This window comes from Diaphorina citri, unplaced genomic scaffold (genome assembly GCF_000475195.1).
Source record: "Diaphorina citri unplaced genomic scaffold, Diaci psyllid genome assembly version 1.1 scaffold1270, whole genome shotgun sequence".
Taxonomy (NCBI): domain Eukaryota; kingdom Metazoa; phylum Arthropoda; class Insecta; order Hemiptera; family Psyllidae; genus Diaphorina; species Diaphorina citri.
This window is the reverse complement of record NW_007378699.1, coordinates 8,263-35,933: the sequence shown is the minus strand read 5'-3', so window position 1 is coordinate 35,933 and position 27,671 is coordinate 8,263. Positions and strand designations below refer to the sequence as shown.

Genomic DNA, 27,671 nt, shown 5'->3' with positions numbered 1-27,671 from the left:
AATACAGAACAGAATAGATTAGAATAGAATCAATGGAATAGAATAAGTGGAATAGAATAGAATACAGAACAGAATAGATTAGAATAGAATCAATATAATAGGATAAGTGGAATAGAATAGAATAGAATACAGAACAGAATAGATTAGAATAGAATCAATGGAATAGAATAAGTGGAATAGAATAGAATACAGAATAGAATAGAATCAATGGAATAGAATAGAATACAGAACAGAATAGAATATTAGAATAGAAAAAAAAATCTTAAAACGTTTACAATAATAGCAGTAGCCTACTGCTGGAGTAAAGGGACTTTTCAGTCCTATGCGAGCAGTATAAATAAGCACTATTATTATTATTCCCCTATTGGCAGTAGAAAATGTAAATTTGAATTGAAAAAAACTGATATAAAAGAACTACAATTATGAAGGTCTTTGATATGATGTAGGTATTATACAATTTTCTCACACAAATGACAAGAAAGTCACGTTTTTTTAGGAGAGAAAGAAGAAGAAGGAGAAGGAAGAGGAGAAGAAGAAGAAGAAGATGGAGGAGGAGGAGGAGGAGGAGGAGGAGAAGAAGAAGAAGATGGAGGAGGAGAAGAAGAAGAAGGAGGAGAAGGAGGAGGAGAAGAAGGAGGAGCAGGAGAAGAAGAAGGAGGAGGAGGAGGAGAAGAAGAAGAAGAAGAAGAAGAAGAAGAATTCGACATAACTTGGTTCAGTGTCAAAAAATTATTGACAGAAAGAAGTGAGTTTTTTTTTAAAGAGAAAAGAAGAAGAATTTGTTATAACTTGGTTCAATGTCAAAAAATTATTGATAGAAACGCAATGCGTTTTTAAGTTTTTACTTCATGATTTTTTTCAGAGGTTTGATAGAGGGAACTGTAACTACTAAGGTCTTATCGTTCCGAAATAGGAAAAGGAGGACAGGATAGGAGAAAGCCAGCCGTTCCGAGAACGAACCTTATCCGTCCAGGATAAAATACGCCTCGGGCGGGAATCGAACCCGCAACCTAGCGCTCACAAGGCAGACGCACTACCCTCCAAGCTAACTAGGCTGGCAAGTAGGTAGGTACCTATGTTCAAATGAGACTTGTTCCAAGGTAGGTAGGTATAATGTACTTATGCTAGGTAGGTAGGAATAATCCATACACCTGCTACCTATAGGAAGAAAAAGAAGAAGAAGAAGATCAAGAAAAAGCCAAAGGAGAAGGAAAAAAGATGAGTCTACAGGTCTACACTCTACACATACCTACTGCCCATTTTTTCCTGTATTTTTTTTCTTTTTTACTTATAAAAAAATCCACTTAATTCTCACTCTCCCTCTCTCTCTTTCTCTCTCTCTGTCTCTCTCTCTCTTCCTCTCTCTTTCTTTCTCTCTGGCAATATTCTTCTCTCTTTTTATGTATGTTCAGATGTCAGCCTCAGGTCGATCTCTCCCTCTCTATCGCTCCTTCTTTCTCTTTCTCTGTCTTTCTTTCTCTTTCTCTCTGTCCCTCTCTCTCTCTCTCTGCGTATTTTCATCGATATATTTTCATTTTCTCTTTTACTCTCTCGTCTTCCCCACGTATTTTCTCTCTCTCTCTCTCTCTCTGCTCTCTTTCTCCTTCCTTCTACCTCCCTCTCTTCATCGTTTGTACTAAATTTCTCTCTTTCTCTCTCTCTCTCGTCCATTACTTCCCTAAGGCTCTCTCTCTCCCTCACTCTCTCTCTCTCTCACTCTCTCTCACACACACACAAACTAGGGCCGTATACAGGATTTTGCCGAGGGGGGGAGGGGCGAGGGTCCAAACGGTGATGTACCGGGGGTTGGATGCTCCAAAATTTCGGAGCCCGGCCTACAGTAAAGGAGAAACATGAAGCTCCCCCTTGGGGCATTTTCTCATTTTTTCCCGCCCCCCCCCCCCTACCTTACCGAACCCGTCGGTATATTATTTGTACCTGTGGGTTTTATGGACTAACAAAACGAGAATCAAACTGGGGCGCGCCCCCCAGTTTGAGAACCTCTGGTCTAGAGCTAGTAAAACAAAGCTGTGAGTAAGTTAAGTTACCAGCTGTGTGTTACTTTGTTTGCCAAATCTTTCTGCTTTCAACTCACCTTGGAAAATGAGTTTTTCGAGTATCTCGGTGTACTTTGTGCGATCCTCTGTAATGTCAGACAGTCTGCCTTTTGCTTCCTCGATGATCTTCCCAACACTGTCTTCTTTCACCTTTCAGGATAGAGGAAAGAGGATGAGAAGAAGAGTAGGGGAAGGAGAGAAAGAGAGAGAGGAGATGATTAGAGGGGAAGGGGATGAGAAGAAGAGTAGGGGAAGGAGAGAGAGAGAGGAGATGATGAGGAGAGGGGAACGGGATGAGAAGAAGAGTAGGGGAAGGAGAGAGATAGAGAGATGATGAGGAGAGGGGAAGGGGATGAGAAGAAGAGTAGGGGAAGGAGAGAGAGAGAGAGAGAGAGATGATGAGGAGAGGGGAAGGGGATGAGAAGAAGAGTAGGGGAAGGAGAGAGAGAGGAGATGATGAGGAGAGGGGAAGGGGATGAGAAGAAGAGTAGGGGAAGGAGAGAGAGAGAGAGAGAAGAGATGATGAGGAGAGGGGAAGGGGATGAGAAGAAGAGTAGGGGAAGGAGAGAGAGAACACACACACTCAGTCTCACACACAAAATGAGTGAGTGAGAGAGAAATTTACTCATGTTCTTCTCTCTGTCTCCCATTTTTCTTCTTCCCCCTCTTCCTCTTCCTCTCTCTCTCTTACTCATTTTTCTTTGCTAATGGATGGTTTGACTTGGTCATGTGAATTTTCATCAATCACCACAGAACATGTCATCTATCTCTCTCTACCTCTCTCTCTCTCTCCTCTTTCTCTCTCTCTCTCTATTCCACTTTCTCTTTGTACCTATGTATCCCTCTTTTTCCATGTCTTTTTCTCTCTCACACACACATACGCTTTTATAGCAGTGATGGCCACTTGAAAATTTCTTTTTCTCTTTTCTATAGGATCACTATCTCTCTCTCTCTCTCTCTCTCGGTAAGTGATAGATAGAATAAAATTTCTTTTTCTCTTTTCTATAGGATCATTCTCTCTCTCTCTCCCTCTCTCTCTCTCTCCCGGTAAGTGATAGATAGTTATATGAATTGGAGTTTACCAGACCCCGGCCTAAAAAATTGGAACAAATAAAAAATGAAAATAAAATAAACTGTCCCATTTACGGGACGGATCTCGTGAAGGGGTTAAATTGGGAAGATGATGAGGAGAGGGGAAGGGGATTAGAAGAAGAGTAGGGGAAGGAGAGAGGAGAGAGAGAGATGATGAGGAGAGGGGAAGGGGATTTAAACTGGGATCGGTTTATTAAGGGTTAAACTGGGATGGGTTTATTAAGGGTTAAACTGGGATGGGTTTATTAAGGGTTAAACTGGGACAAGTTTATTAAGGGTTAAACTGGGACAAGTTTATTAAGGGTTAAACGGGGATGGGTTTATTAAGGGTTAAACTGGGACAAGTTTATTAAGGGTTAAACGGGGACAAATTTATTAAGGGTTAAACTGGGACAAGTTTATTAAGGGTTAAACTGGGACAAGTTTATTAAGGGTTAAACTGGGATGGGTTTATTGACGTGGAGAGAGAGAGATTGATACAGTTCCTAATTTCGGGTGACACGGGTATTTGAATACGTGGACGCGGTTAATCCATTAAACCATTGTTAACCGTTAACCCCCGTATCTCCCCGGTACGAAATTAGGATCAACGCGTCCAATGTAATGTGAGTCTGTATACAGGGTAGTTGTAGTCAACAAAGGGGGAGCACTCATCTTTTTTTTTTACTTTTACACCCATATTTATGAACAAAATGCTGGCTCTTAAGTTCGTGCTAAGCATAGTCTCAAAGCATTTGGTTTGTCAATTTTGACTTGAGACTGATCTAAGAACGATCATTCTTGTTCATAAATACGAGTGTAAGGCTAAAGTATCTTTGCATTCTTTGCTCATTAGATTCTGGACTCCATTGACCCTATTAAGGGAGTTTAATGCCCGATCTCGGAGAGTTTTCATTAGTTAATCTAGAGTGTAAGAAACATTGGCCTGAGTAAATCAAATTGGTGACGTCAAAGAAAACCCTTGACGTGTTAACTCTTAGTGGTAAGATCAGCCATAGGTAAGTGTTGAAAGTATGTTTTACACTTGTGTATATTTACTAAAAAAAGCCCCTAATCGAGCCTTATGGGACCTTCTTGGGGGCCATTTTTCGGAGTGACTCTTACAATACTCTTACATTGAAACACTAGTTTAGTATGGGTGTTTTTAGTTCACTGAATCACCAGAGATGATGAGGAGAGGGGAAGGGGATGAGAGGAAGAGTAGGGGAAGGAGAGAGAGAGAGAGGAGATGATGAGGAGAGGGGAAGGGGATTCATTATCCCATCAGGATAAAATCCGCCCCGGGCGGGAATCGACCCCGCGGCCTAGCGCTTACAAGGCAGACGCACTACCAACTAAGCTGACTAGGCTGGAACCCAACATTAATCACACAGATTCTTCCCCCTTTTGTCATTTTCTTCTAATAATTTTCGTAATATTTTTCTTGGAATATTTTTGTTTTTCTTTTACTTTTTTTCGTTTTAGAAATGCTGGCAAGTCCTCAACGCTCTAAGTCCCATTCTGTTCGACCTGTGCCTAATGGACCCTGATTCTGCAGGGAGCTACGTACGGGGAGTTATCCAGGAGAAATATCAAACCTATGCAAGACGAGACTCTAGATTTCCTTCTGTACATAGTGTAAGAGTAATAAGTAATGAGAATCTCGAATTATTTGTCGTGAAACAGAGCTTTTTGCTTTTTCACAACTTTTGTGGCTATCACAACATTACCAAGTGTCTTCTTTGCAATCAATTTCCATATTACAATAAACTTTTTACACTGGATTCTGCAGGGGGCTACGTACGGGGAGTTATCCAGGAGAAATAGGTATCAAACCTATGCAAGACGAGACTCTAGATTTCCTTCTGTACATAGTGTGAGTAATAATGCTCTTGAAGAAGTTCTATACACATCTTCTATACACATACTGAGTTCTATACACATGTGTTGGAACTGGTGGTAGTTTAGACGTTGATCTAAAAAAAAAAAAAAAAAGTAATGAGAATCTCAAATTAGGTATTTGTCGTAAAACAGAGCTTTTTGCTTTTTCCCAACTTTTGTGGCTATCACAACATTACCAAGTGCCTCCTTTGCAATCAATTTCCATATTGCAATAAACTTTTTACACTGGATTCTGCAGGGGGCTATGTACGGGGAGTTATCCAGGAGAAATATCAAACCTATGCAAGACGAGACTCTAGATTTCCTTCTGTACATAGTGTGAGTAAATTTACACTGGAAGTGTAAAAAGTTGCTAGTCAATAAAATTGTCCGCACCCCAAACTTTTAGCACAGAGCCGAAAAAACTTCGACCCCGCCGGAAATCGAACCCGAAACCTCCAGCGTGCAAGCCTAGTGTGATTCCCACTTGGCCACGAAGGTTGCTTATTAATTATTATTTTTATTTTTATTTTTTTAATTTAAGCAAGGTTTTAATTTATAAAAAAAATTACACCTATTTTGTTCCAAATACATAAAACCTTGTTTAGACTGCGGGAGTAAAGGGACTTTTCAGTCTCATTCTGGCAGTATAAACAGGGTATATTCTATTCTATTCTTCTTCTTCGCCTTTTCCCGTGTTTAGACGGGGTCGGCGTTTTTCGTCAGCCCTCAATCAGCCCTAGGATGAGCGCTTTTGGGCTGACATTTTGTATTAAAATACACCTATTTTGTACCAAATACATGAGACCTTGTTTAGACTGCGGGAGTAAAGGGACTTTTCAGTCTCATTCTGGTAGTATAAACAGGGTATATTCTATTTTATTCTATTCTAGTATCCCTTTTTATGGCCCACAAAGCTTTTAGAGTGTGCCCTCTCGGACTTGATTTCTGCTCTTTTACTATGGGGTGGACTTAGAAAATGGAGCATCCACCCTCAATCCCCTCAAGAAAAGTCTGGATACGTACCTGCTCCCCTGTGTATGTGGCCCGCTAAGAGAGGCTGATGAATCTATGGAAGAAGAAAACGTGCAAAGCAAAGAGCGGAAAGGAAGCAAAAGAAAATTGGAAGATGACAATGAAGAAGAAGATGAAGAATCAGAAGAAGAAGATGAAGAATCAGAAGAAGAAGATGATGAGGATGAAGATGAAGGAAGTGAAGAAGACGAAGACAGTTTCGACGATTTAGTTGACAATGAAGACTCTGATGATAGTAGTGATGAAAGTGAAACTGAAAGAAATGAAGCTCTCACTAAATCTTCCAGTGAAGCTAAAAACAAAAGTAAACTGAAATCGAATGAAGACAAAACATCCGAAACTAAATCTGGCAAAGCTGATGAAACTAAACCTAGCAAAACCCCAGACGAAAGAACCACTGATAAAAAGAAGAAAGTTACGAAAGAATCGGATCAAGAAACACCATTAGAAACGAACGGTAAAGAAACTCGAGACTCTGATGATAGTAGTGATGAAAGTGAAACTGAAAGAAATGAAGCTCTCACTAAATCTTCTAGTGAAGCTAAAAACAAAAGTAAACTAAAATCGAATGAAGACAAATCATCCGAAACTAAATCTGGCAAAGCTGATGAAGCTGAACCTAGCAAAACCCCGGACGAAAAACCCTCTGACAAAAAGAAGAAAGTTACGAAAGAATCGGATCAGGAAACACCATTAGAAACGAAGGGTAAAGAAACTCGCGTCAAAACCGGTGAAAAAAACTCTTCCAGCGGTGCCGGGAAAAAGAGTTTACGATTCACCGAATCTGAAACCGATGAAGAAAACGGAAAAGTTGATGGAAAATCATCAAAACGGAAAGCGGACCGAAAAACCGAGTCACAAGAACACATGGAACAATATACGGAGTCCGAAAAAGACAAAAGGGATGGAGAGACGAAAGGAAAAGACAAAAAGGACGAAGAGACGAAAGGAAAAGACAAAAAGGATGGAGAAACGAAAGGAAAAGACAAAAGGAACGACGAGCCAAAAGGAATCCTCAAGAACGCGACCGAAAAACCGAGTCACAAGAACACATGGAACAATATACGGAGTCCGAAAAAGACAAAAGGGATGGAGAGACGAAAGGAAAAGACACAAGGGACGAAGAGACGAAAGGAAAAGACAAAAAGGATGGAGAAACGAAAGGAAAAGACAAAAGGAACGACGAGCCAAAAGGGATCCTCAAAAACGTCCGAAATCAAAATGAAGAGGAAGAATTGAGAAATGTCCGTGCACCAAGCGAAGAGAAGATTAGTTCGGAGTTAACCCAATTGGGTACCGAGCTCCCGTTTACGTTCGATATTCCGGGGGAGTACGAAGAAATGGTGGCGCTTTTTCAAGGGCGGACAGTGAAAGAGGTGAGGGTTAACATCATACTTTTTGAAAACTTTTAAATGAAGGAGTAATCTTACTGATTCTTAAGTACCTCCGCCCCCCTAATTTTCTGGAAAAGTCATGGAATTTCATTCCAGCAAAAGCGTAAACCCTGGGTTGTTTGGTTTTCAAAAATTTTGGACCAGTCAAAATTCCTAATTAAGATCGGAAGAGCGTTTATTCATTTGTTACTATCAGGTGAAGGTTATTTTGGAGCGAATGATCAAGGTGAATCATTGGAGTTTGGGAGGGGACAATAAGGCGCGGCTCAGCCAGCTGTTTGCATTCCTGTTGCAGTACTCCTCTCTCCTCTCTCTCTCTCTCTCTCTCTCTCTCTCTCTCTCTCTCTCTCTCTTGCTAGGTATCTCTGTCTCTCTATTCATCATCCTCTTTCTCTGTCTATCTCATCAATCTCTTGTTCTATTTTCTATTTCGAGATCGCTATTAGAGCTTCATAATTATTACGATAGGATGGGGAGTTCTTATTGCTAGGAAAGATCCCACGCGTTTGTATTTGCTATTCAGTAAGTACCAAATGAAATGATAAAATAAATCATACAAGTGCTATATTATTATTTTAGATTTTTTGAACAAAAATAAGTTTCAAAATTGAATTTTTATAAGTTTCAATTTGTGGGCATTTTTTTTTCTTTTTTTTTATTCTTATTTATTATTTTCTTTAAAATACCCCTTATTTTTGTTTGTTTCAGATACTCAACATGCGAAATCCGTACCAATGGCCGAAATGATAATATCAACTTCATAACCGTACTCTAACATATCCGAGTCGTATAACATGTAACAAATAAATGATTTTCTATATTCGTAGGTATAACATATTTCTAAGTAGGTTGATTTTTATTTTATTTATTCAATCAGGTATACTGAAAAAATCGTGCTTATAGCAGTTGATTTTCATCTAAGTATTTCAAATCTAAAAAATATGATAGCTTGGTTTCCATTTTTTTTTTTTTATATTTTTTAAAAGATGAGTGTTCCACTGCCGTTTTTTTATTTCGTAGCAATAAAACAACTGCTACATTAGACGCTTGTGGCCTGTGTCGTAGCATGCCCATCCCGTAGTATGCCTTCTGCATGGCAAGCAAGCGCGTTACCACTGGACCAACCGTACCAACCGTGTTTTTCTTTTACTTTTTCGTTTTAGAAATGCTGGAAAGTCCTCAACGCTCTAAGTCCCATTCTGTTCGACCTGTGCCTGATGGACCCCGATTCTGCAGGGGGCTACGTACGGGGAGTTATCCAGGAGAAATATCAAACCTATGCAAGACGAGACTCTAGATTTCCTTCTGTACATAGTGTAAGTAATAAGTAATGAGAATCTCAAATTATTTGTCGTAAAACAGGGCTTTTTGCTTTTTCACAACTTTTGTGGCTATCACAAGAGACTCTAGATTTCCTAGATTTCCTTCTGTACATAGTGTAAGTAATAAGTAATGAGAATTTCAATTTATTTGTCGTAAAACAGGGCTTTTTGCTTTTTCACAACTTTTGTGGCTATCACAACATTACCAAGTGACTCCTTTGCAATCAATTTCCATATTGCAATAAACTTTTTACACTGGAAGTGTAAAAAGTCACTACTTGATTAAAGTTGCTACTCAAATTGTCCGCACCCTCTTTCGGCCGCCGACCTCTTCTCAACCGAACGAAACCCATCCACCCTGTTCAAACTGAAAATCCTCCGCTCTCTCCTCCACTTGTTGGCCATTCTAGTGGACAAGTACTCCCACTACGACGCCAGTTATTTGATATTCTCCAACATGGAGGCGATTTTGAGACAGATCTGCTCTGAATTGTCCTCGGAGGGAGAGACTTCAAAGGCTAGCGGCGAAAAAGAAAAGATTGTCGAAGAAGGAAAAGCTAACGGTGTAAATAATGCTGGGAAAACAAAAGCGAATAGTGAAAATGAGAAATCAAATGGAAAAGAAACAAAGGATGTAGGGAAGGCGACGAGTGGTGAAACACCGACGAAAAAAGGTCGAAAAGGAAAGAAACAGAAGTCCAAGCCGGATCAAACCGTAGAAAACGAAGAAGTTGAAAAGAAAGAAGAAAACAAGAAAGTAGAAACGGAAAAGGGAGAACATATAAAGAAAGAAAACCTCAATCGGAAAGAAAGAACCAAGAAAGAATCACAAGCTGCGGCACTAGACGCCCCAAGCGACCCAACCAGCCTGGCCGACCAACTACTCGCTGAAATAACCGCGGCCCTCGACCTGCTAAGCCGCACCAAAACGGCACACCCCTTCACCTACGTGGCCAAAGAGAAGGAAAAACCGAAAATCCTGCGCCTTTTCGAACCCGAAATCAAACCGGTGCTGAAATTCCATACCAAGGGCAGTCAGAAGGAAAGAGAGAAACTGCTCCACAAGTATAAGAAAGAGATGAAGGGGGCGATAAGGGAGATAAGGAAAGATGGACGGTTCATATCGAAGGTGAAGCTGAGAGAGCAGACGAGAAGGGACGAGGAGAGGAAGAGGAAGGTGAAGGAGATTCTGGGCGGATGCGCCCAGCAGGAGGGAGAGATCAGGAACTTGAAGAGAAAGAAGAAGTGATTGAAGAGAAAGAAAAATTGAAAAGAAGAAGTAAAAGGGAAGGAGATTCTGGGCGGATGCGCCCAGCAGGAGGGAGAGATCAGGAACTTGAAGAGAAAGAAGAAGTGATTGAAGAGGAAGAACATAAATTGAAAAGAAGGAAACAAGGAACTTGAAGAGGAAAAAGAAAAAAAATTGAAGAGAAAGAACAGAAATTGAAAAGAAGGGAACAAGTAACTTGAAGAGAAAGAAGAAGTGATTGATGAGAAAGAACAGAAATTGAAAAGAAGGAAACAAGGAACTTGAAGAGGAAAAAGAAAAAAAATTGAAGAGAAAGAAGAAGTAATTAAAGAGAAAGAAGGAATAATCTAAGAGAAATAAGGAATAATTGAAGAGAAAGAATTAATAATTGAAGAGGAAGAAGGAATAATTGAAAAGGAAGAAGGAATAATTGAAGATGAAGACGAAATAATTGAAGAGGAAGAAAGAGATGAAGGGGGCGATAAGGGAGATAAGGAAAGATGGACGTTTCATATCGAAGGTGAAGCTGAGAGAGCAGACGAGAAGGGACGAGGAGCGGAAGAGGAAGGTGAAGGAGATCTTGTGGTGACCCAGCACCTAAATAGGAAGTATTGTGTCTCTTCTTGCTCATCTGATACCGAGGTACCTACGTTTGACAGAGGGAACTGTAACAAAAGAGGTCTTATCGTTCCGAAAACGAAGAGGTGGGCAGGATAGGAGAAAACTAACTATAAAACTCACCATGTAGAAGTAAGCCAGGGCAGTGAGGGCAGACCACAGAATACTTCCTGTCTTCACAGCTTTGATCCAGGAGTAATACGTGAGTAGCATACAGAAGATAGCAATGGCCTCGTTATCATAGGACCCGGCTACGGACCGAGATATGTAACCCGGTACGATTGAGATCATTGCAGCCGCAACTAGACCTGAACCGGTATCCTGTGGGAAAGATAAATATAACATTTGATTTTTATTATTATTAGTTTTTTTTTTTTAAAAAAAAAGTTCAACAGAGTGAACTGTAACTATTGAGATCTTATAGTCCTGAAATCAAAGAGAGAAGGACAACAGGATAGGAGAAAGGCAGCCATTCCAGGAAAGATAAAATTTGGAATAAAATTTGTCCCAGGCGGGAATCGAACCTGCAACCTAGGGCTTATAAGACAGATGCACAACCAGCTGGCAAAAGAGAGGTGCAAATGCAATATACCTAGTTGGCACATAAGCAGGGTAAAAACTAAAAGCATCAAGATTGGTTCCATTTATTCATCTACTAAAAACAAAGAGGCTAAATTAAAAATTGCAACAAAAAAAAAAATCGTTTTATTTTTCAGCCAATAGGCTAAAACTGCCCCTTCACCTACGTGGCCAAAGAGAAGGAAAAACCGAAAATCCTGCGCCTTTTCGAACCCGAAATCAAACCGGTGCTGAAATTCCATACCAAGGGCAGTCAGAAGGAAAGAGAGAAACTGCTCCACAAGTATAAGAAAGAGATGAAGGGGGCGATAAGGGAGATAAGGAAAGATGGACGGTTCATATCGAAGGTGAAGCTGAGAGAGCAGACGAGAAGGGACGAGGAGAGGAAGGTGAAGGAGATTCTGGGCGGATGCGCCCAGCAGGAGGGAGAGATCAGGAACTTGAAGAGAAAGAAGAAGTGATTGAAGAGGAAGAAGAAATAATTGAGGAAGAAGGTAAACTAATTCAAGAGAAAGAAATAATAATTGAAGAGGAAGATGAGGAACTTGAAGAGAACGAAGAAGTAAAAGAAGAGAAAGAAGGAAGTCATTGAAGAGAAAGAAGAATCAATGTAAGAGAACGACAAAATAATTGAAGAGGAAGGAAGTATTATTAAAAGAAATGAAGGGAGCGATAAGGGAGATAAGGAAGGATGGACGGTTCATATCGAAGGTGAAGCTGAGAGAGCAGACGAGAAGGGACGAGGAGAGGAAGGTGAAGGAGATTCTGGGCGGATGCGCCCAGCAGGAGGGAGAGATCAGGAATATGAAGAGAAAGAAGAAGTGATTGATGAGAAAGAAGTTATTGATGAGAACGAAGAAGTGATTGAAGAGAAAGTAAAATTGAAAAGAAGAAGTAGAAGGAAACAAGGACCTTGAAGAGAAAGACGAAATAATTTAAGAGGAATAAATAGAAAAAGAGAAATTGAAAAGAAGAGGTGAAAGGAAACAACAAACTTGAAGAGGAAGAAGATCATTATAAAAGAATAATGAATTGAAGAGAAATAATAATTGAAGATAAAGAAAAAATAATTGATGAGCAGAAAGAAATCCTGTCTTCACGTGGTCGTTTGATGTTTTTTTTTTTTTTTTTTTTTTTTTTTTTTTTTCGTGTACCTACGTTAGTTTGTAGGTAGCAACTTAGCTAGGTACCTATTTTAATATCTGTGATGGTTGAGCATTAAATTTACAATATTACCTAATGCTTTCGTTGTAATAAAGAAGTAATCATTGTAATCTAGTTATGGAATAAAGATGTTTGATGTTATCCAACCCGTTTTGAGTTTTATCCTTTCTTTTTTTATTGGTGGACCTTTAAGGCTATCAATGGCTGAGGCCATAAATTGAGTTGAATTTTGGATTAATTTTATCTCTTGGATGAAGCAATCAGATTGCCAGCCTAGTTAGCTCGGTTCGTAACGCGGCTGCCTTATAGGCGCTAGGCCGCGGTTCGATTTCCGCCCGGGGCTGATTTTATACTGAGTATTGAGCAGATAATGTTCGTTCTCGGAAAGGCTGGCTTTCCCCTATTGTGTCTTCGATTTCGGTACGATAAGACCTTGGCAGTTACAGTTCCCTGCTTCTATTTATCAAACCTCTTGAAAAAAAAATCAGTGGAAAGCGAACTAGACGGACTATTTAGTAAATTATAGGTAATCCCAGTCCTTTTTGAATTGAGGGAAAAACTTGTACAATGAAAAAAATCCCACAAGAAAGGGATTTTATGGGATTTTTATTTCTCAACGCAAACGCATAGGTCGTTTTTGTAAACAAAAGTCCGATGTGAACCTAGCCACGAACAATTTTTCTACGTAGCCGGTTTGTTGTATTTCAAAAAAGTTCAATAATTTTCTGGCATTTTTGACGAATTTTCCTCGGAAAAGCTCCCAAAGGACAGTTTTCCGCTAGTAAAATCCGTATCTGTTACCTAACTACATGGCTGACTTATTGCAGTAATCATATCATCGATTGTATTCCCAGGTGAGAAAGGAAAAGTTCACTAACTTTAACTTGGTGTTTGGAGACTGGTTCCCAAGTAGTGGGTGTTTGGGTACAGGCTACCGAAAATTTGGGGTTTCTGGGCAAAGGTCAGTAAAAGGAAACCCTCAAAGTGTAAAATATGCGGTCAGTAATGTGTAAATTGTTTGGGTTCGACTCCCACTAACAGTACCCGTCTCAAAATTCTAATGTGCTTCCTCTTACTGCTTCAAGAATATTGCCTGTGAAAAGGGTTTCAATCCTATACAAGCAGGATAAAGAAAGTATATTCAATTCTATCATACCTATACTTCTTTTCTTTGCAGTTTGAGTTCAGACCCAAGTATTAAAAGGAAATCAAGATGGTGGCTGTTGTATCCGACAGTAAACCTGTGGCGGTGCCCAAATTCATGTCCAAAGACAAACAGGAAACTTTGCTGAAAATCACAGTCCTGTCTATTGCTTGTATTCTGTGTAAGTGATAGTTTATTCCTGGTATTCTGTACTTAATTATCAATTCAATAATAAAAAAAAAAGAGTGAATTGTATTGTAACAACTGAGATCTCTCTATACCAATATTGAAGAGAAGGATATGATATGAGAAAAATAAATGCAAATAATTATTGGTATAATTATTTAGAAAAGAATCTTCACAAATTAAAATATAAATTAAAAAAAATAAAATAAAATAAAGACAGTTGAGATTTGACATTCAACTAAAGAAAGAGAAAGGCAGCCATTCCAGGAAAGATAAAATTTGGAATAAAATTTGTCCCAGGCGGGAATCGAACCCGCGACCTAGGGCTTATAAGAAAGCTGCACAACCAGCTGGAAAAAGAGAGGTGCAAATGAAATATACCTAGTTGGCACATAAGCAGGGTAAAAGCATCAAGATTGGTTCCATTTATTTATCTACTAAAAACAAAGAGGCTAAATTAAAAATTGCAACAAAAAAAATTGTTTTATTTTTCAGCCAATAGCCTAAAACTATCTCACCTTGACTTCCTTGGTCAACAGATAGGTGACAATGGTTGTCAGACTGGAAAAGAACGGAGCAAGGAACACGCACACATTACGAATATCAATTGTAATGTTAAGTAACCACATGAGATGATATAGAACAGCACTTGTCACCATGAGACCGGGGTATATTGTACCTGGAATGAAGAGGGTAAAAAATGTAGCCCAGTAAAATGAACTTGCTCAGAAGAAGGGTCTCTGGAGAGTCTGGGGACTTCCAAATGCTCATTCAAGCAAAAAATTGATAAGCAAATTTTCTTGAAGTGTTGAATATGTCTACCAAATTTCATGAAATTCTGATTAACTGTTCAGGAGTCAAATATGGTGGAACAAATAGAATGTCAAGTTAAAATTCACCTAAAAAAATGTGTAGTTTGGAGCTACATATTACCTTAATTATGCTGTCTGCTAAGACTAAAAGTCCCATTATGCCAACAGCATGTCTACTAGGCTTAAAAATTTGCCCTCAAATTAAATCTTACCTCCAATAATTCTGCCCAACGGATACCATGCTCTGTCATCAAACCAGTTGTGAAACTTGTAGTATCCTTCTTCAACGAGGAACTTGGTTGTGCGATAGTTGAAGTACGGATCAAACTCATGAATGACACTCTCGAATCTCAACACCGAGAACAACCTTGTTGAGAATGCTGTGAAATGTGAACAAAGGAGAATATTATGAGTGTTAGAAGAAATAATCTCAGTGGGTAGTGGATACAAAGGAAGGAACCAAGCCTTCTACTATTTAAATAAGATCAGCATTAAACAAGGTATAGTATGGCCAGCCTAATTAGATTGGAAGGTAACACACCTGCCTTGAATGCACTAGGTTTGTGACTACCCAGGACAGATTTTAATCTAAACATTCTAAAAATCTAAACAGACAAGTTTAAATATAAATTTAAAAAAAAACTTTAAAAGACAATTGAGATTCAATATTCAACTAAAAAAAGTTTGGTGAGCTTTCGGGAATACTCAGATTGCCATCGTCAGATCAAGATCGCAAGAGCGAATACCGCGAACAAACCGCGGATACCGCGAACAAACCGCGGATACCGCGAACAAACCGCGAATACCGCAGATACCGCGAGCCAACCATCATTTAAAATTTTTCAAAAAGTATGATGTTAACCCTCACCTCTTTCACTGTCCGCCCCTGAAAAAGCTCATCCTGGAGATTCTCCCAGCTCAGATCCGCCCGATGTATGACAAGCAGATGTTTACTGGAAGGTTTGAAAGGTCTGGATAGAGGGAAAGGTAGACTGGTACAGAATAGAAGCAGAGATCCTGTCAGGAAGTTGATGAGTTCAGGGAGGTAACGTTTCGATAGGTCGATGTACTGGAAACAGACAAGAAAATCGAAATGTATAAAAAGAAAGTCCGAAAGAAAGAAAAAAAAAGAAAATAGGAAAAATTCAGGGTGTCTACCAAAATGGAAAAATAAAATTCCCTGACTTTTCTCTCGGTTTTCCAGTCCATTTTTTTTTCTAAATTTCCAGTCTAAGATTTTCCACCCTATTCCCACTGCGTCACAACAGATTTTTTTTTTTCTTCAAGTAATGTTCCCAAGCCTGTTACACATTAATTCTCCAATCTTTTTTCATCCCACTAGGGTAAGGGCTTAAGTCCTCCATTTGCACATGAAATAACTGCGCCGCATTTTTTTTATTTTGTAATTTTTCGGTCTACACATTCACACATCCTGGGGGATGAAGGTTAACACGAAAAGAATGAGGAACAGCGCCGCAGGCAAAAATTGTGAGCTTAAAACAATTTTTTTTGTTGCAATTTTTAATTTAGCCTCTTTGTTTTTAGTAGATAAATAAATGGAACCAATCTTGATGCTTTTACCCTGCTTATGTGCCAACTAGGTATATTGCATTTGCACCTCTCTTTTGCCAGCTGGTTGTGCATCTGTCTTATAAGCCCTAGGTCGCGGGTTCGATTCCCGCCTGGGACAAATTTTATTCCAAATTTTATCTTTCCTGGAATGGCTGCCTTTCTCCTATCCTGTTGTCCTTCTCTCTTTGATTTCAGGACAATAAAACCTCAATAGTTACAGTTCACTCTGTTAAACTTAAAAACTAATAATAATAAAAATCAAATGTTATATTTATCTTTCCCACAGGATACCGGTTCAGGTCTAGTTGCGGCTGCAATGATCTCAATCGTACCGGGTTACATATCTCGTTCCGTAGCTGGGTCCTATGATAACGAGGCCATTGCTATCTTCTGTATGCTACTCACGTATTACTCCTGGATCAAAGCTGTGAAGACGGGAAGCATTCTGTGGTCTGCCCTCACTGCCCTGGCTTACTTCTACATGGTGAGTTTTATAGTTAAGTTTTCTTCTATCCTGCCCATCTCTTCGATTTCGGAACGATAAGACCTTTTTTGTTGTTCCCTCTGTCAAACGTAGGTACCTCGGTATCAGATGAGCAAGAAGAGACACAATACTTCCTATTTAGGTGCTGGGTCACCACAAGAATACCAGAAAGTAACCCGTTGAAAATTATTAAGCCTTTTAGTAGTTGGATTTAATCAAGGTCAGACTGTGGGGGTGCATATACTATTCGGTCCTATCCCAGCATAATGAGCAAGGCATATTCTGTTCTATTCTTCATATTCTGTTCTATAGCAAGGCATATTCTTGTCTGGCTAGGGGACGTTAAAGTAGCGTCTGGCTGTGGGACTATAAACAGGGAGGAGAACAGCTAACCCTAACCAGCCTAGCAAGCTGGCAGTTCCTCAAAGGGTTCTCTCGCCTTTTAAAGACCAAGCACAAGTTCTCACGATGGTTGACTGCGGTTTAGGACGAGCCAGCCAATTTAACATGGCTAGAGCTAGACCAGCACCCCGGTGTATAGCAGATACAAAAAGACATCTTTTCTTTATTCTGCTATCGCCATTCGGCGAAAGCTACAGCCGCTACCACACCAACAACAACAACAACAACCTCGGTATCTCTCTTTCTCTCCTTCAGTGTTACAGTCGCCTCAATCAAAGTTAAGTAGGACTTCGTTTAAATTTAGCTGGTTTTAAATAAGGTATTTACTTACCTACTTATTGTTTTGTTTCCAGGTATCATCATGGGGTGGCTACGTGTTTCTTATCAACTTGATCCCAATGCACGTTTTAGTTCTCATGATCACCGCTAGGTTTTCACATCGCATCTACGTGGCTTATTCCACACTATATTGTGTGGGTACTATCCTGTCTATGCAGATCCCGTTTGTAGGGTTTCAGCCTGTGCAGAGCTCTGAGCATATGTTGGTAAGTCTGTTATGGTTATTTGGAAATTGTTAGACTTATTTTGTGTTCTTCTTTTCCTTTCTTTCAAAGAACTGAAGGTATTATCGTAATGTAGAAAATGTCAAAATACATATGTATGCGAGACCTTGGTTAGACTGCAGGGGTAAAGGCACTTTCAACAATCAAAGATTAAGTTTATGACTATCAATAAGCATTTTTATGAAAATTAATTGATGCCGTTTTCTTTCAAGTGGCAGGGTTCTCTTGAAGGAGTTCTTCACCCAACCACTGAGACTATCAATAAGCATTTTTATGAAAATTAATTGATGCCGTTTTCTTTCAAGTGGCAGGGTTCTCTTGGAGGAGTTCTTCCCCCAACCAAGACCTTGTTTAGACTGCGGGAGTAAAGGGACTTTTCAGTCTCATTCTGGCAGTATAAACAGGGTATATTCTATTCTATTCTATTCCAGATATCAACAAGTTCCTATGGATGGTCCGCATAGGGGGTTCGACCGAGAAGGGTAAACACATCAAAGAGTGGGACTACTATTCGCCGAGCGGCGAGTTCCGAGTGGACAAAGAAGGTGCGCCTACCCTACTCAACTGCCTCATGTACAAGATGTGCTACTATAGGTTCGGCCAGATTTACTCCGAGTCCGGTAAGTGTGGGGTGTCCCTACCCTATTTCTGTTCTATTATGGGACTGGTTGCTCCTCTCCCGAGAGAGTATGCAATTAACACTGCGACCTCTGTAGATCTATTGATCCTACCCTATTTAAAAATGTTAATATGTTTTAATCTTTTTTTTACGTTCCTTATCCTATAGGTAGCAAAGTAATGTAAGCGGGTGAAATTTTCGATGGTCAGTTTTTAGTGTCAGAACACGTTTTTAGTGTCAGTTCCAGTCATTGGTGGGTCTGTCTTTAAACGAAATATCTCGAGAACCGTAGTCCTCACGATGGTTGACTGCGGTTCAGGACGAGCCAGCCAATTTAACATGGCTAGAGCTGGAGACCATCACCCCGGTGTATAGCAGACACAAAAAGACATCTTTTATTTATTCTGCTATCGTCATTCGGCGAAAGCTAAAGCCGCTACCACAACAACAACAACAACAACAACAACAACATCCTTCTCTCCTTCACCGTCGTATGTATGAAAGCCAAAGTTAACGAACAATGTTGCCAATTTCATGTCATTTCTTGAGATAACTGGCTAGATTTCATGAAATTTGGCAAGATTTTCATTTCAAGTTAAACTAAAGTTTATCTTTAGACTTCATACATACGACGGTCACAGTGTTACAGTCCCCTCAATCAAAGTTAAGTAGGACTTCGTTTAAATTTAGCTGGTTTTACTTAAATAAGGTATTTACTTACCTACTTATTGTTTTGTTTCCAGGTATCATCATGGGGTGGCTACGTATTTCTCATCAATCTGATTCCAATGCACGTCCTAGTTCTCATGATCACCGCTAGGTTTTAATATAACATAATATCTTGATTCTACCAGAGTATATCTTGATTCTACCATAATATATCTTGATTCTACCATAATATATCTTCATTCTAACAAAATATATCTTGTTTCTACCAGGGTATATCTTGATTCTACCAGAGTATATCTTGATTCTACCATAATATATCTTGATTCTAACAAAATATATCTTGTTTCTACCAGAGTATATCTTGATTCTACCAGAGTATATCTTGATTCTACCATAATATATCTTGATTCTAACAAAATATATCTTCATTCTAATAAAATATATCTTGTTTCCAGGTATCATCATGGGGTGGTTACGTGTTTCTCATCAACTTGATTCCAATGCACGTTTTAGTTCTCATGATCACCGCTAGGTTTTCACATCGCATCTACGTGGCTTATTCCACACTATATTGTGTGGGTACTATCCTGTCTATGCAGATCCCGTTTGTGGGATTCCAGCCTGTGCAGAGCTCTGAGCATATGTTGGTAAGTCTGTAATGGTTGTTTGGAAATTGTTAGAATTATTTCGTGTTCTTCTTTTCCTTTCTTTCATTTTCTTCCCCTGTTCTTTCCTCCCTGATTCTCGCCTTCCTCATTCCTTCCCCCCCTCTTTTCCTTACTATGTACATTTTTTTCTCCTTAAAAAAAAAAGAAGAAGAACTGAAGGTATTTTATCATAATGTAGCAAATGTCAAAATACATATGTATGCGAGACCTTGGTTAGACTGCAGGGGTAAAGGCACTTTCAACAATCAAAGATTAAGTAAGTTTATGACTTTCATGTTTAAGCATTTTTATGAAAATTAATTGATGCCGTTTTCTTTCAAGTGGCAGAGTTCTCTTGAAGGAGTTCTTCCCCCAACCTCTGATCTTTTCTTTCACTCTGCACTTTTGAGATATTTCACCACTTGGGTCTTGAATGGTCTTCAACTTCTTTTATTTTCTAACACATCTACTTTTCTCCCGCAGGCATTCGGCGTGTTCGGTCTATGTCAGCTACATGCTATAGTGGACTACATGAGAAGTAAACTGTCTGGAGAAGACTTCTCCACTCTATTCAATGCTTTGGCTGTAGGCAGCCTGAGTTTGGCCATATTCGTTGGCACCATTCTAACCATATCAGGTAAAGTATATTCTCGTATTTCTAGTAGCAAATGTCCTATACACACAATATTGTTGAAGCCTGACTTTTTTTTTCTTTCAAGAAGAGTGTTTCACCGCCGTTTTTATTTCGTAGCAATGAAATAACTGCTACATTAGACGCTTGTGGTCTGTGTTGTAGCATGTAGCATGCCCATCCTGTAGTATGCCTCATCAGATGGGCAAGAAGAGACACAATACTTCCTATTTAGGTGCTGGGTCACCACAAGAATACCAGAAAGTAACCCGTTGAAAATTATTAAGCCTTTTAGTAGTTGGATTTAATCAAGGTCAGACTGTGGGGGTGAATATACTTTTCGGTCCTATCCCAGCATAATAAGTTTGGCACCATTCTAACCATATCAGGTAAAGTATATTCTCGTATTTCTAGTAGCAAATGTCCTATACACACAATATTGTTGAAGCCTGATTTTTTTTTTCTTTCGAGACGAGTGTTTCACCGCCGTTTTTATTTCGTAGCAATGAAACAACTGCTACATTAGACGCTTGTGGTCTGTGTTGTAGCATGTAGTATGCCTCTCATCAGATGGGCAAGAAGAGACACAGTACTTCCTATTTAGGTGTTGGGTCACCACAAGAATACCAGAAAGTAACCCGTTGAAAATTATTAAGCCTTTTAGGTAGTAGTTGAATGTAATGAAGGTCATACTGTGGGGGTGAATATACTTTTCGGTCCTATCCCAGCATAATAAGCAAGGCATATTCTGTTCTATTCTAAATTATCTCTCACATTGCTCTTCAGGTAAAATTGCTCCATGGACGGGCAGATTCTACACCCTGCTGGACCCATCCTACGCTAAGAACCACATTCCCATCATTGCTTCTGCTCTTCAGGTAAAATCGCTCCATGGACGGGCAGATTCTACACCCTGCTGGACCCATCCTACGCTAAGAACCACATTCCCATCATTGCTTCCGTGTCAGAACATCAGCCTACCTCTTGGTCTTCCTTCTTCTTCGATCTGCAGATTCTGTGTTTCCTATTCCCGCATGTACAAGATGTGCTACTATAGGTTCGGCCAGATTTACTCCGAGTCCGGTAAGTGTGGGGTGTTCCTACCCTATTTCTATTCTATTATGGGACTTTGTAGAAGCTCAACCCGTCCTTTGGGGCTGGCCAGCCCCTACACCTAAGCCTCAGTTTGGGCTTTTTGTGTGTGAATACTATTATGGGACTGGTTGCTCCTCTCCCGAGAGAGTATGCAATTAACACTGCGACCTCTGTAGATCTATTGATCCTACCCTGTTTAAAAATGTTAATATGTTTTAAACCTTTTTTTTACGTTCCTTATCCTATAGGTAGCAAAGTAATGTAATCGGGTGAAATTTTCGATGGTCAGTTTTTAGTGCCAGAACACGTTTAGAGATCTCTAGAGCCTAAATCCAAAGTTCCAGTCATTGGTGGGTCTGTCTTTAAACGAAATATCTCGAGAACCGTTCTATTGATCCTACCCTGTTTAAAAATGTTAATATGTTTTAAACCTTTTTTTTACGTTCCTTATCCTATAGGTAGCAAAGTAATGTAAGCGGGTGAAATTTTCGATGGTCAGTTTTTAGTGCCAGAACACGTTTAGAGATCTCTAGAGCCCAAATACAAAGTTCCATTCATTGGTGGGTCTGTCTTTAAACGAAATATCTCGAGAACCGTAAAGAGCTAGAGACAAATTTGGTATGCCCTATGCTGCTGTCAAATATGACAAGGATGCTATAGTATTTTTGCTTCTCCAAGCTTACCGATGCCAACATCTTCCTTATTTTGTACGGAGTTACGAGTATTTACTTTGCTGTAAGTATTTTTGCTTCTCCAAGCTTACCGATGCCAACATCTTCCTTATTTTGTACGGAGTTACGAGTATTTACTTTGCTGTAAGTATTGTTGCTTCTCCAAGCTTACCGATGCCAACATCTTCCTTATTTTGTACGGAGTTACGAGTATTTACTTTGCTGTAAGTATTGTTGGGACCTCCCAAGGCCCTGGTGTGTATAATGTTATCAAAATTATCACAATAAATTAGAATTAAGATTCTCTGTACTAAATGTATACATTTTGCCAATAAAGAAATTACATTACAATTACAATTACAAATGATAAAGAGATTGAAATGAATTGAATTAAAAGAATGGAGGATTGAGGCCAGAGCTCATTATGCGGCTCAATCCTGATTTCCGCAGAAAAATACAACCTTCAAAAATGAACACCAATCGAACGTTGTTTAGAGAGCAACCCCTTTGCATATCCCTTTAGTTTTCAGCAGTTCTTTGCCTCCGACTTACTTAAAGTACCTTTTCTAAATTACGTTTTTAAGTCAACAATAGAGGATATCAAGGCATTTGCAGCAATGCCAGCTTAAGTAGTCTTCTGCAGATTATGACGATGGGTCAGCTCCCTGGTTAGGTGGTCACTGCGCTCGCCTTGCACGCGGGAGACCCGGGTTCGATTCCCGGCGGGGTCAAGAAATTTGTATCATGCAAACGATTGATTCCGTGAATGACTGTTGCTCCTCGTGAGGAAAATGAGGAGCTATGACATATAAATGCGCATAGCGACCGGTGCCAGCATGGTAGGTAAACATTGGATATTTTAGGATTATTGAGAAAATCCTACAATGCTGCAGTGAGCACCAAAGTTGTGATATAATAACACAAAGAAACTGCATTCTAAATTACGTTTTTACATAGAAAGGACTGTGACAATGGTCTTCTTATCGGCCCGAAATCGAAGAGAGATGGACAGGCGACAGGATATGAGGAAACTTCAACTCCAAGAACAAACGTTATTTGTTTACAATAGAGTTCGCCCGAGGCGGGAATCGAACCCGCGGCCTAGCGCTTACAAGGTAGACGCGCTACCAACTAAGCTAACTAGGTTGACTAAAAAAAAATCTTGATTTTAATTTACAGGGTGTGATGGTTCGTCTCATGTTGGTGCTGGCCCCGGTGATGTGTATTCTGTCCGGTATCGCTGTGTCCACTCTGTTATCCACCTATATGCGGGAACTACATGTGACGTCAGCAGTAGCCAATGGAAAGCCTGAGTATCACAAGAAACAACACAAGCGAGTCGAGAACAACTTTGTGTTCAGATCTGAGGTAAGTGTATGTACACATGGTATTTGTATACTTTTCTGAAACACTTTTTTTTTTCTTTTCTTAGTGAATCAAAACTGCCGTCCTTAAATTCACACAATAAAACAACCAAAGATCAAAAGGCAATTTTGGATCATTAAAGGCTCCTTTTTGGATCATTTAAAATTCTCCCCATTAGTGAAATCTCTCATTAAGTCATTGGTGAAATCCACCATAAACCACAAGTCATAATAAATGAACTATCTTACAAAAGTTTAATATTTGACTCCTGTATTAGGAGGTTAGCATCAAGTCAGAAGTGTTTGGTATTATATTTGTATGTAGGTTTCAGAGGTATTTATATTGATGATTGAAACTTTTGTTTGTTTTCGTTTATGTATATGTTCGATTTTTGTTTTCTTCTGTGTCACGGCTTCAGGAACATGGGTTGGTTTGGTCCATACCAAATTTGGTGCTTTCCTGAATAAATGCAGCTTTTGGCCAAAATTGTGACGTTAGGCCACCCACTATACCCTTACCTAAAAAAAGATGAGATTTTTCATCACCCTTTTTATTTCATAGCAATAAAATCACCAAACCTACCTACCTACTTTTCATTACTACTTTTTTTTATCAAAAAAATATATTTAAGTACCTAGGTATTTAAGAAAAATAGTATCTGATTTTGCACAGTATATTTCCCGTATCGAATCATAAAAAATCCAATATTTTATTCCCCCCTCCCTCTTTTTTTGAGGATTTTTTTAAAAGGGATTTACCTTTTTAACGTCACTGTGTCATCTAAAATCACCACCACATGAGTATTTCAGACTCAAATTGTCGAAGCATGCCTATTGCTTATCCCCTAGTATGCTTCTCATCAGATGGGCAAAAAAGGCATTGACGCCCAGAACCTTCTGGACTAACAGTGCCCTTTTTTTCCAGATTGCCACGTTCTTCGTTGTCATTATGACCTTCATGCTGGGCATGTACACTATTCACTGTACCTGGGTTACGTTGGACTAACAGTGCCCTTTTTTTCCAGATTGCCACGTTCTTCGTGGTCATAATGACCTTCATGCTGGGCATGTACACTATTCACTGTACTTGGTTACATCCGAAGCTTACAGTTCCCTGTAAATTAGACCTAGAAGTTTAGTAGGTACAGATCTTTTTGACACCCCATATATTTATTTGATTTCCAGATCGCCACATTCTTTGTCGTTATAATGACCTTCATGTTGGGCATGTACACTATTCACTGCACTTGGGTCACATCGGAAGCTTACAGTTCCCCCAGTATAGTACTGTAAATTATACCTAGAAATTTAGTACAGATCTTTTTGACACCCCATATATTTATTTGATTTCCAGATCGCCACATTCTTTGTCGTTATAATGACCTTCATGTTGGGCATGTACACTATTCACTGCACTTGGGTCACATCGGAAGCTTACAGTTCCCCCAGTATAGTACTGTAAATTATACCTAGAAATTTAGTACATATCTTTTTGACACCCCATATATTTATTTGATTTCCAGATCGCTACATTCTTTGTCGTTATAATGACCTTCATGCTGGGCATGTACACTATTCACTGTACTTGGGTTACATCGGAAGCTTACAGTTCCCCCAGTATAGTACTGTAAATTAGACCTAGAAGTTTAGTACAGATCTTTTTGACACCCCATATATTTATTTGATTTCCAGATTGCCACGTTCTTCGTGGTCATAATGACCTTCATGCTGGGCATGTACACTATTCACTGCACTTGGGTTACATCCGAAGCTTACAGTTCCCCCAGTATAGTGCTGTCGGCGAGAACTACGGATGGACATCAGGTCATTTTCGATGACTTCAGAGAGGCCTACTATTGGCTACGAATGAACACACCTGAGGTGAGTTACCCCGCTTGGAGGTACATATAAAGAGCGTTGGAAACATCTTGGAACCCCTGAATATTTTTGAACTGCTAAAGATGAGAATCTGAAATTTGGGTTAGTGGTGTTTTTTTTTTTTTTAAAGTATTGTAGTCACCAATTTTTCGGCCAGAGGTCAGCCCCAGAGTAGCCAACCTGCAGAATATTAAATGGAAACCACAATTTATAATACCTACATATACTCAAACAGACCTTCATAATTGTAGCTCTTTTATATAAGTTGTTTTTCAATTCAAATTTACATTTTCTAGTACTGCCAATAGGGAAGCACCCTAAAAAGGATAATTCATTTTGAACAAGTGATTTGTGCTTCGAACAGGTCCCACTAATGATTCATATTGAAATTTAGACCCATAAATGAAATTTCGAAACATCAATTTATTTATATTTATATTTTTATTTTTCAATATATAAATAAATTAATAAGAATAAGAATACTTTTCATTTATTGACATAAATAAACCCTAATTTTAACCCTTAATTTTTCCCAGGATGCCCGAGTCATGTCATGGTGGGACTACGGGTATCAGATCACAGCCATGGCCAACCGAACCATCCTGGTGGACAACAATACCTGGAACAACACCCATATATCCCGCGTAGGTCAAGCTATGGCATCCAATGAAGAAACGGCATATGAGATAATGAGAGAACTCGATGTCAACTATGTTCTCGTTATATTTGGTGGAGTTGTGGGCTATTCTTCAGATGGTAAGTAAAATTTAGTGGAGCTATAAGATTAACTGAAGGACTTTGTGTGTTATTAAGCCTACAAAGTCCCCTTTTGCCAACATTCCAGTTTTAAGTCCATGTCAAATTTTAATAAAAGGGACTTTTAGGGGGTCCAAAATATTATGAAATTTTCATAAATAAATGTGGAATATTTTTGCCAAATGTCATTTAAAAAAATAAATAAATAAATAAAAAATCGAACAAACTGTGTGATAGTTATGGGTAAAGCAATAATATGAAGTATAGGAAAAACTAATTAAAACATAGAATTTATTTATTTATTTACGGGACTAACCCTTTATACAAAAATGACAATAGAAAAAAATACACTAAAACTAAACAAACACAAACAACAATCAAATACAGTAGAAAAAAATAATAAAATGAAATATAAAAGGAAAGTAGAAAGTAATAAAGAGTAGGTGCTTAAATTTAATTAAAATTGAAATCGCCATTTGATGAAATTCACTTCAAGTCCAATAGGTACTGATTGTTTATTTTTTCTCCCACTTTCACTCTAGACTCTTCAGAGATAACAACAAAGTCCGATAATTTTTTTTTTTTCTTTAGTAGTCACCAATTTTCGGCGAGAAGTCAGCCCAGAGTAGCCAACTGCAGAATCTTAAATGGAAACCACCAATTTATAATACCTACATCATATCAAAGACCTTCATAATTGTAGTTCTTTTATATAAGTTTTTTTTTCAATTCAAATTTACATTTTCTACTGCCAATAGGGGAAGCACCTAAAATAGGAACTTCATTTTGACAAGTGATTTGTGCTTCGAATAGGTCCCACTAATGATTCATATTGAAATTCAGACCCATAAATGAAATTTCAAAACATCAATTTCCACCCCTAATTTTTCCCAGGATGCCCGAGTCATGTCATGGTGGGACTATGGGTATCAGATCACTGCCATGGCCAACCGAACCATCCTGGTGGACAACAATACCTGGAACAACACCCATATATCCCGCGTAGGTCAAGCTATGGCATCCAATGAAGAAACGGCATATGAGATAATGAGAGAACTCGATGTCAACTATGTTCTCGTTATATTTGGTGGAGTTGTGGGCTATTCTTCAGATGGTAAGTGGAAGTTAGTGGAGCTATAAGATTAACTGAAGGACTTTGTGTGTTATTAAGCCTAAACAGTTTTAAGTCCATGTCAAATTTTAATAAAAGGGACTTGTAGGGGGTCCAAAATACAATGAAATTTTCATATTAAAAATGTGGAATATTTTTGCCAAATTTCATTAAAAAAAAAAGAAAAAAAATCGAACAAACTGTGTAATAGTAGATTTCTTCTTTTTGTGAAGAGCTTTATTTGATGGTAGGAAATTACATCCTTACACAATATACACTAAGGATAAAAAAAACTTACTAATTGTGATTGCTCTTTTTCTCTCATAATTTACACTTAAAGTGGATTTCACCAATGACTTAATGAGAGATTTTACTAACCGGAGAATTTTTAATGATCCAAAAAGGAGTTTTAATGATCCAAACAGGCGTTTTTAAAAACTCCTCCTTTTTGGACCATTAAAAACTCCCTGTTTTGATCATTGAAAATTCTCCCATTAGTGAAATTTCTCATTAAGTCATTGGTGAAACCCACCATTAGTTTTATGATTTTTTTACCTATAATTTCTCCTTTTGTTTTTGTATAAATGAAATATTTCCATTTTTATATAAACAATTTCTTTAGAAAGATTAAATTTAAATTAACCCATTCATTTGTGATGGAAAATACTTGAGAGATCTATAACAAGTTCTTTGTTTG

The 27,671-nt window shown here is 38.8% G+C and overlaps 2 protein-coding genes across 2 annotated transcripts in view; both read left to right on the top strand.

The window, feature by feature from the left end:
• Window positions 1-4,514: 4,514 nt before the first annotated feature.
• Window positions 4,515-12,516, top strand: LOC108253119 (nucleolar protein 14-like). The gene is made up of 10 exons (XM_026827885.1): window positions 4,515-4,766; window positions 5,269-5,348; window positions 6,023-6,516; window positions 6,763-6,921; window positions 7,107-7,420; window positions 7,635-7,732; window positions 8,147-8,204; window positions 8,602-8,765; window positions 9,049-10,046; window positions 12,108-12,516. The coding sequence occupies exons 1-9, from the start codon at window positions 4,668-4,670 to the stop codon at window positions 10,007-10,009; spliced, it is 2,427 nt and encodes an 808-aa protein (XP_026683686.1). The 5' UTR covers window positions 4,515-4,667; the 3' UTR covers window positions 10,010-10,046; window positions 12,108-12,516.
• Window positions 12,517-13,034: 518 nt separating this feature from the next.
• LOC103515080 (dolichyl-diphosphooligosaccharide--protein glycosyltransferase subunit STT3A) overlaps window positions 13,035-27,671 on the top strand; it is an 18,921-nt gene continuing 4,284 nt past the window's right edge. The window contains exons 1-12 of the mRNA XM_026827884.1: window positions 13,035-13,224; window positions 13,548-13,695; window positions 14,196-14,287; window positions 16,371-16,568; window positions 17,324-17,515; window positions 19,952-20,105; window positions 20,978-21,135; window positions 21,855-21,929; window positions 23,045-23,233; window positions 24,922-25,110; window positions 25,644-25,863; window positions 26,768-26,977. Of these exons, the coding sequence (XP_026683685.1) occupies window positions 13,584-13,695; window positions 14,196-14,287; window positions 16,371-16,568; window positions 17,324-17,515; window positions 19,952-20,105; window positions 20,978-21,135; window positions 21,855-21,929; window positions 23,045-23,233; window positions 24,922-25,110; window positions 25,644-25,863; window positions 26,768-26,977 (1,789 nt within the window). The 5' untranslated portion in view covers window positions 13,035-13,224; window positions 13,548-13,583. The remainder of the gene's footprint in view (window positions 13,225-13,547; window positions 13,696-14,195; window positions 14,288-16,370; window positions 16,569-17,323; window positions 17,516-19,951; window positions 20,106-20,977; window positions 21,136-21,854; window positions 21,930-23,044; window positions 23,234-24,921; window positions 25,111-25,643; window positions 25,864-26,767; window positions 26,978-27,671) is intronic.

Bases quoted from the DNA above. Each gene is read 5' to 3' on its own strand.
- LOC108253119 (XM_026827885.1), top strand. From the start codon at position 4,668: ATGGACCCTGATTCTGCAGGGAGCTACGTACGGGGAGTTATCCAGGAG. The intron at 7,421-7,634 runs GTGAGGGTTAAC...TGTTACTATCAG, and splicing joins AAGGGCGGACAGTGAAAGAG to GTGAAGGTTATTTTGGAGCG. The intron at 8,205-8,601 runs GTACTCTAACAT...TTTTCGTTTTAG, and splicing joins ATAATATCAACTTCATAACC to AAATGCTGGAAAGTCCTCAA.